Source organism: Cyanistes caeruleus, chromosome 3 (genome assembly GCF_971803275.1).
Source record: "Cyanistes caeruleus chromosome 3, bCyaCae1.hap1.1, whole genome shotgun sequence".
Taxonomy (NCBI): Eukaryota; Metazoa; Chordata; class Aves; order Passeriformes; family Paridae; genus Cyanistes; species Cyanistes caeruleus.
This window is the reverse complement of record NC_141703.1, coordinates 73,504,383-73,513,427: the sequence shown is the minus strand read 5'-3', so window position 1 is coordinate 73,513,427 and position 9,045 is coordinate 73,504,383. Positions and strand designations below refer to the sequence as shown.

Below are 9,045 nucleotides of genomic sequence, written 5' to 3'. Positions count from 1 at the left end.
CAGGAATTTTTCTGAGATTCTTGCAATGGGAAAGCTTTGCTGAAGTGCTTCAGTGGAAGAAAATAGAGTTATTATTCATGTACTTTTTGAGGTAAGCGACAGCAGGAAAAAATTGTATGCCTGAAGAGCCAGAGTGATGTAGACATCTACTATGTGTGTGCTAAGGAGAGGATGTGAGCTGGCAGAAGGAACCTCCACCACCAGCTCTGTGCAGCTCCACGTGGCTGTGGTCCCGGACACAACATCCTTACAACCCAACCCCAGCAGTCACCTGGAGAATGCCAAGATTATGCCCCTACCTTTTTTCAAGCACACAAAGATGCATAATACATTACTTTGAGGGAATAGCAACAGCTACGCTTCCTAAAAGATGCTCAGAGAGGCAGAAAGTCTTCTCAGACAAGGCAGAGAGGCTTGGTGGCTTGATTGAGTGTGATAATGAGCCCCAAACATTATTTTTCCCTGAACTGAGAGTACATTCTTTATATCTAGCATATCAGGACAAGGTAATAACTTCCATCTTACCCAGCAAACTAGCACAAAAAATGGATTAATGATATAGAGTTTATTTTTAGTTTGGATTCTCCCCCACTCTATTTAAAGCATGAGGCCCAGAGGCAACAAACAAAATCCAAGTCCCATTAAAATGTTTTGCACTAGCAGCCAGCTGAGCCAGCAGAGCACACTGCAAAGCAGCAGCAAGGGAGGCCTGGGGAGCTACAACCCACCCAGGTGGTTCAGGGCCACACAGATGAATGCACAGTGTAAACACACTTTCTAGCCACCTTTCCTAAGGCAGGAGCTCAGGCAGGAGCGAACAGATTGCTTGCAAAAAGCATGTACAAATCTTGAGGCAATTCAAGCTAGGAGTGGGCAATGACAGCAAACTTTTGATGCTTCTCATGAGCCCACCCAAACTTCTGTTTCACCCGTTTGTGTCTCATTACTCATTTTGGTTTTGGTCAGAAACTTCAAATAGACTGAAATACCCAGTCTTCCCTGTTTGTCATATCGACAGATCGAGTATTACTTCAAATAAGGGAAAAATGGGCAGACCAAACCTCGAAGAAACTTGCCAGTTAGAGAAGAGGAAAGCTGAGAAATCTGTCAGCTCTGAGCAATTGCTAGAGATTGAGCATTTTCACAGCAGCATATCGGCAGTACATGATGCAATGATTTGGCTATGCTAATGTAGCAATAGCTGTAAAGGACATCATCCTCTAAGGCATTGGCCAGAACAGCAAGATGCAAGCAGTCAAAACATCACAGGCATGTCCCAGGATAAAGCTAGAACAAAGCTTTACTGACACTTCACTTGCTGTGGGATATGGGATGTGCAGGCAGTGATGAAGGTGAGGCAAGTGCTCATTTGCAGCAGAAGAACTTCACATTGTTGAGTGCCGTGTCATCCTGAAGTCCCTGTGGAGGCTCTACCTTGGTCTGGAGACCACATATCTTGCAGCTGTTGGTCCATGGGCCAAAGCTTCCCCATGACAGTCCATCACCTACCAGCACAGCTTCATCTGAGCATCTGAACTGGATGTTGTTGGCTGCTGTGTCATCACCTGCTCTTTGGGACGTCTCTGTTCTCAGTGAAAAGGAGATCAGGTAGCCTCCAGGGCAAACTTGAAAGCTGGTCCAGGAACCCCACCTTAGACAAAAAGTAAATGGAAAAAATGTCTGGGCTCTGTGAGCTTCTGGGAAATGCTCCTTCTCTTTGTCACGCTACTCTGAAGCTTAACACTTCCTTGACACAGCATGCTGCTGCAGTCTGGGGCCCCTTACTTTCTCCTTTTGTTTTTCCTTGCCTTCCAAATATGTACTTTTCTCATCAGAAAGCCACCAGAAGTAAGAGATTGGATAGTTATTGTTCTGGTGGAAATCCGAGGGCAGCCTGAGCACGTTTTGTGAGGCATCTCTGATGTGTGACAGGTACACACCAGGCAGCCAGGAGAGCAGCCAGAGCTGTTCCCTGCAGCATGGCCAGGGCTTGGACCCAGCAGTTTCAACATGTATGGTTAGAAACCCTTCCAAAGAAAGACTGTAACCCTGGGACCACACTTCAGGTGTTCACATTGCTCTGCAGAAAATCCAAGGGCAAGGAAAAAGTGGTAGAGTGAGGTAACAGGGTGTAGTAACCCTTAAAATTAATGAAAAGCAACCCCTAACCACTTGTTTTAATTCACTATACTACAGCACTAAGTATACAGCAGGTCAGAGGGAAGAGACCCCTGCAAATGGTGACACCCATGGGTGTTTTGTGAGCTGGTGCAGGACAAACAGGACAGAAACCACAGTGTCACTTACTCCCCCACCAAAGACTCAATGGTTATGGAGTCATCCTGACAATGTAGGCGAATGCCATTCAGAGCAGTGTCATCTCTTCCAAACTGGTCGGGCTCCACCTGCAATGGAAGTCACACAGACACAGAGGTGAAGGCAAGGGCCAAAGGACCCGGGAAAAGTCCTTTAGATGCCTGTCGAAGAGTCCCACCTCCTTTCTGTAACAGGAAAGAGAAAATATCTTGGGAAACACATCCGAAAAGACAGCTGTCACTGGGAAACCACCTAACCCTTGTAACATGTTATTTGTGTTTTCTACCTATTTCTGACCCAACAGGTAAGGCAGAGTCTCAGAGTCTCAGGAGAGACACTGGTGATGGGTGCCTCTCTCCCCGAACCCTGCTTTCTTGCTCCTTGTCCTGTATTTTAATATCCTTGAAAATGTCAGAACAGTTTTAAAGAAAATTGGGAAAATGATGAATTTGATTAATGAAACATGACTAAATGCAGTTTTTGCACCCACATGACTTCTCCCAGCAATATCAGCCACATGCAGACTTTTCTGGTGTAGCTACAGTGGCAGCATTTGCCAGAAGGCTCATAGTTTTATGTACAGAATATCATACTCAAGAGGAGGAAAACTCCAGAAAATCCTTAGGGACAGGAGACGATAGGGAATGGAGAGAATTTTACCTTCAGAGCAAATCCATTGGCATAGCCATGATGGCAAAACTGCCGGCTGCCCCACCTGCCCCAGTGGCCTCCGTTGGGCACAGTGAGGACAGAGGTGTATTCACGCACCCCTGTACCTGGGGGGCACAGGAGGAGCAGGATGAGTGTAGCTGGCACGAGGAACCTCATCTCTCGTGCTCTGCATCTGCTGCAGAAGAGCTGGTGTATGGACTGGGGAATTTATACTCTTCCAAGGCTGCTTGCCTTTCCCTACCATTCCATTGGCAAACACCATTGGAACAATAGTTTCCACCCAGGCAGTGACACAGCACTTGCTGACCTGCTCACTGTGCCCATGAAGAGATCCTCTGGGAGTTCAGCAGCTGGCACACAGCAGATACTGTGGCCATAGGTATATCCACCATCACTGAAGGGCTATGGGAACACCTACATGCTTCTTGCCATGCTCATGGTGGAAGCTTAATATCCATTTCTGTTTCTGGCCACACAGATATTTGGCCATGGGAAAGTTTGCCTTTTGAGAGTAGCTGCCATAACCATTTTACCTATTGCTATTTGGCAAGAAAGGTCAAACTAGATGAAGAAACATAAGGGACCTGGTCTGGAACAAAGGATAAGTAAACTCAAGACCTGTGTTTCCCAATACCTTCTGTTGAATAAGATTCCTGGGAATCTCAACAAATTATGTTGAGATTGGTTTTAATATCCTTCTTTTCAACAGTTGTTTGTTTGTTTTTTTTTATCTCAATAAAAAACGGTATGCTTTGCTTTTGCAGCAAGCTTAACCAAAGCTTGGTTAATAATAATAACAATCATCATCATCATCATCATCCCAGATATGCTGGGATGCCCACAGTGATTATGAGGGTTAAGTACCACTGGCAACAAGTTGAAAGGCAGGGTTTCTAGAAAGGTGATACTGAGCCTGAGGGCACAGTCTTTGGGGATGTCATGAGAGAGAAGTGAATTTGAAACCCTGGAGCTGAGATTCTCTTAACATAGAGTTAACCAATGCTTCAGGGGGCCCTTGGTTGGTCTTGCAGCATCTGGCAGAAGCTTTCTCTCATTTCAATAGGCAAAGAAGAGAGAATACAATTTAGAGAAGTATCTTGATCCTCAGGATCTTAAAGCGGGATAAGGTGCCAACTCTCGAATGGACGAACGGAAGACAGAATTTACCTCTTCTAGGTTTCTCTTCCAATTCCTGTTCTGATCCATCTGTCCCTGTCCCACTAAAAGGTGATGTTGTTTTTCCCACTCTTGTCTCTGCATTCCCCTTATGCTTGTCAGTGGTCTGTACAGGTGGCAATATATGCAAACTAAGATGATGGGAAGTTGGATGATCCTTTTAGTGAAAAGATGCTAAAAGAGCACAGCACATGATGAAAGCACAACCTGTTTTCCTTTTTAAACCAGACCTTTTGTTTGACTTCTCCAAAGGGATGTCAAAATCCAGAGATGTGTTTTCTTTCACAAAGACTGTACAATCACATCTGGCAAAGCAGGTGTGTTTGTTCAGGGAGGGTCACAGAGTGATAGCCAAGGACACTCAGACCTGCCCTTGGCAGCAAGTGGATGGAAAGTAGCAGGAGTCAGAAAGAAATGGCTGGAACCTCATTCAGGCTACAAAAGGGGCAGGATTCCCCCATTCATTTCTACTTTGCTGGCCCAAAACCATCACCCTTGATCACCTCTAGCAGCAGTGATGCAGGTCCACAGCCTGGCAGGACCCCTTCTTCCCCCTCAGACTCTGCTCAAATCATAAGATTCCTGCCTTTTCCCATCCCCAGAGGAGGCTCCTAGGGCACAGTGAGCCCACAGTGTGCAGGGGGTGGGATGAGGCAGGACATGAGGCCACCTTCAGGGATTTGGCCATGAGAAATTACTCCCGTGCATGGTTCACAGGTCCAGGAGAAAATTCAAGGAATTAAGAAAATTCAAGAGGCAAACTATTAGAGAACTGTTAGTCCAGGGCCTGGGAAGTGTCATTTTCCCATTTATAACCAAGCAGCTGGTAACCTGGGCTGCCAAATGGGAGATGCCTTGGACTTGATTTCAAAGTACATTTCTTAGGTAGCACTTAATACTTGCAGAGTGGACACTGATTTTGCTACCACGTAACAGTGCCAGTTTTGCTTGGATGCCTCAACAAGTTTCCAAAGATCAGCTTATACAGACTACCAAAATCAAAAAAATCTACAATGGTGAGATCCAGACCTCTTACTGACACACCCACCCTGCTTTCTTGCTCCCTGTCCTGTATTTTAATATCCTTGAAAATGTCAGAACAGTTTTAAAGAAAATTGGGAAAATGATGAATTTGATTAATGAAACATGACTAAAGTAAAATGATGATGATACAGTGTATTTCATCCTTTCATTATTCATTCAGTTTAATACAATTATTTTTGCAGGCAGAGGAGCATAAAATTTTTGCCACTGTTTTTCAGCTTTCTATAAAAACTTCTATTTTTTCATAAAGAGATTAATATTATATTAATCAGTATATTTATAAAATTATTATTGTAATGTTGTGATATATTTAAAATCTACAGGGAACATGGAAAAAAATATCTATAACATACAAAAACATACACCATACAAAATGTGCTTATTTTATGATGTTATTGTAAAAAATATGTATTAGGTGTTCTTGAAAATTCATTCATTTCTGATTTTTACAGCTGAAAATACTGCACACTTAGCAAAACAAACACTGTTTGGCACCATTGTGTTGTCTTTCTCATATTCTCGGTTTCTCATATTCATGTAAACCTTCTGCTGCCCAAAGAATGGAGATCATTTGAGATGTTGGACTCTTCTGAGTGAGCTGTAGGAAGGGCTGAAGGCAGCAAGAGCCCAGGAACTGCAAATTGGAGGGGAAGTAAACAGCATTCCCTAAAAGAGAAGTCAATAAATATAGGGTGATGGTTATGACTGAATGACTGTGTGCTTCTGCGTGCTCTAGGCCACTTTACACTCCTCCTACACTGTTACCAAGGCACTGGTTGCCACCCATCAGCTCTCAGTAGCCAAGTTCCTTAACAGCTCAAATGCCAAACCTGACCATTACAACTGGGTACAAATCCACTGTAAATCACAGAGCCTGACTGCCAAACCTTCCTCAGCTGCAGCTTGGGATGTAGATAAGGCACTCCTCAGCTCACTGCACCCTGCAGAAGACACGCTGTCTCATGGAAATGGTGCATTAGCAAGCCCAGAAATCACACCTAGTGCCAAAATAAACATGAAAAGGCAATAAAGAATCTATTCTATTCTATGAAAATATGAATAAGCAAAGGGTTGCATTATTTAGGAAGAAGAGAGAGGTTCTGAATGAACACAGACACCTACAGTGCAGATGTCCCCATCTGAAATAATTGGAGTGGGCTCCCTTCATAGCTGCTGAGAGAGACAACGTGACGACAATAGAGAGGAGCAGGTACCTTCACATGAACCTCTCCCTAAAACCATCTGTTCATCACTGCTGACTACAGGGAGGCATGATCCCATCTGAACTAGTCTTATAACCTCAGACTCTGTTCAGGCTTTTTCAGGCTAAAAACAGTAGTGCTGAATGAGAATTAGTTTTCAGTAATATGGGCACATGTTTAAGAGAAAATGAGTAATCAAATTATGTGCTATCTGATCCTCATTTTCTCATTTGCTAAATTGACTCGGATTAATAGAAAATTGAATGGCAGGAAAAAATATAAGTGAGAGACCTCAGAAATGAGACAAGAGCTGGGATTTTCTAGATGCATGAGCAGAGAGAGAAGCTTTAAAGCAAATATCATAAGTATAGCCATTTCTCAGATGTAAGAGGAGATAATTTTGCATTAGAGATGGGATATAAAATGTAGAGGTGGTGCTCCCCTTGTTGTAAAGTTATTTTCAGGTGATTTTCCACTTGTCCACAACACACAGCTTTCATATAAAATTGAAATTGAAAATTTAGACAGTTATCTTACCTACTAGGCTGACCATACGTTATTGTTTTTAACACAGAAATTACAATCTTTACAGTTTCACACATTTTTTATTTCTGTGTAATTGATAGAACTAATTTCCTTCATCTATGAATCTGTATGTCTTCTTTCTATTGCCTTATTCTTTATTTGCTCATTTCAATTTTTGTTTAGAATTATTAATAACATTTCAACACATTCTTGTGAAGCCTAATTGCCCTGATGTGGAATCTCTTAATTTCTTTCATTTTCCAATTCCTGTCTGGGACCCAGCATGCCAAAACTACTTTTTTTTTAAATTATTATTTTATTTTTCTTTTTATTAAATTAATTTCAGAACTACCTGCCCACACAAGAACAGAAAACACATAAAAGGTCCACTTGTCATAGAAATCTCATTGTGATTTCCACTTGCATACAAGGGCCAGCAAGCAAATCAAATATCCTTAAGAAACCTGCTGAGCAGAAAGAAAGCAGAGACCATGGCTAATATCAAAGAAATTGCTTTTCTTATGTCTCATGGTTTTTTACATCTTTTGCACTGAGACGGTCACTCATTTTTTCTCATAGCTGTGTTAGGGTCCAGAATTATCAGGAAAGGAGATTCACAAATAAGGACCAGAAAATAGTAGCTAAAAAAATTAGGAATATCTGCTCAGGCAGGATTGTACAATGACAGCCAGGAACAGAGAAAGTCTGGCTGCAGTCCAGGTGTGCTGGAAAGAGGTGGAGGGAAGCTGTGAAGAGAACACCTGGAACCTGCAGATAAAGCCAGCGCAGAAAACTCAGTCCATTTCTGCCCTAAATACAGGACAGCACTGGGCACGAACAGAAACAGAGGCATTGTCTCATTTGGTACTGATAGCTGACTCTTTCTGAAGGTCTAATCCTGCACACACTGTTTTATAAAGCTCTCATCATTTTTGCTGATCTCTTCTGCATTGTGCTCTGTTGATCAAATATGTTTTGAACAGCATTTGAACAGAGATCTTGTCACTGCAGCATGATAGTTTGATGGTGGATGTTTCCTAACTGTTACTTTAGTTAAAATACCCAGCATTTTAGTAAGGGTGGTACTTGCACCTCTCTTCCTGCAGAATTGCTGCCTCACCAGTCACTCTCCCTCAAGTCTCTGAAAGGGGCTATTCTCATGTTATTGCAACACTTTGCACCTGTGCTTATCTTGTGCAATACTTTGCACCTGTGCTTGTTCTGAATTCTATCCCAAATCCTCTAGTGTCTTTATCTCCCAGACTGATGACATCTATAAATTTAATAAGCAAACTCTCTATTCTACTGTGCAATAAAATAAATACAAATATAGAGTAATTTTAGACCTAGAATTGTCTCCTGTGGCACATGGCTTGATATGTGTTTTTTACAGTCGTATCAGACTTTCAATATTTTTTACTATTGATTCAAATCTCTAATTAACAAAAAAACCCTGCAAAGAAATGGAGAGGCAGACCCTCCTGCAGTGCAAATTTACTGACAGCCAGAGACCAAATGCCAATTTACACCCACTGCAAATCTTCAACTAAAGATCACCTCATATATGAAAACTTTAGCAACTTATTGTGAAAATTCACTGGGAAAAGTTCTGAGGAAATCTATCCTTAACCACAGCCACAGGGCTGTTCCACCCCTTTGAAACTAAGGCTCAAGAATATCAAGACAAAAAGCCAGATTAAGCTCTACTGATGGTTGGGTGATGGAAGGAGAAAGAAGGGAAGGAAAGAAGGGAAGAAGGAAGGGAAAGAAGGGAAAGAAGGGAGGAAGGGAGGGAGGGATGGTTGAATATTTGTAGATTATTCTGATAAGTACCAGATCATTCAAAGTTGCCTTTATTTTTTAAATAAAGGACTTTAATAACAGATCCTGAACACAGGTGAAGGGGAAGATGAAAAGAAAGGAGAGGCCATGTCCTTCTTTGATGTCAAAATATCTGAAAATGCTGGATTTATGTAAACACCTTTTTCCAATATCAAACCAATCTCCTAAGGCAATTTGAATGTTGGTTGAAAATACTTCAGCCATCACTCTGAGGTGCATGCTCATAAACAGCAGATCACACCCTGATCGACACCCAGAGCCAGGCAAT

At 42.3% G+C, this 9,045-nt stretch overlaps 1 protein-coding gene across 1 annotated transcript; it reads right to left on the bottom strand.

The window, feature by feature from the left end:
• Nucleotides 1-550: 550 nt before the first annotated feature.
• Nucleotides 551-6,206, bottom strand: VMO1 (vitelline membrane outer layer 1 homolog). Its single transcript, XM_086881965.1, has 3 exons — nt 2,977-6,206; nt 2,308-2,405; nt 551-1,651 (listed from the first exon to the last, which is right to left on the bottom strand). Exons 1-3 carry the CDS (start codon nt 3,142-3,144, stop codon nt 1,366-1,368), a joined length of 552 nt encoding a protein of 183 aa, XP_086738091.1. The 5' UTR covers nt 3,145-6,206; the 3' UTR covers nt 551-1,365.
• Between the last annotated feature and the right edge of the window lie 2,839 nt (nt 6,207-9,045).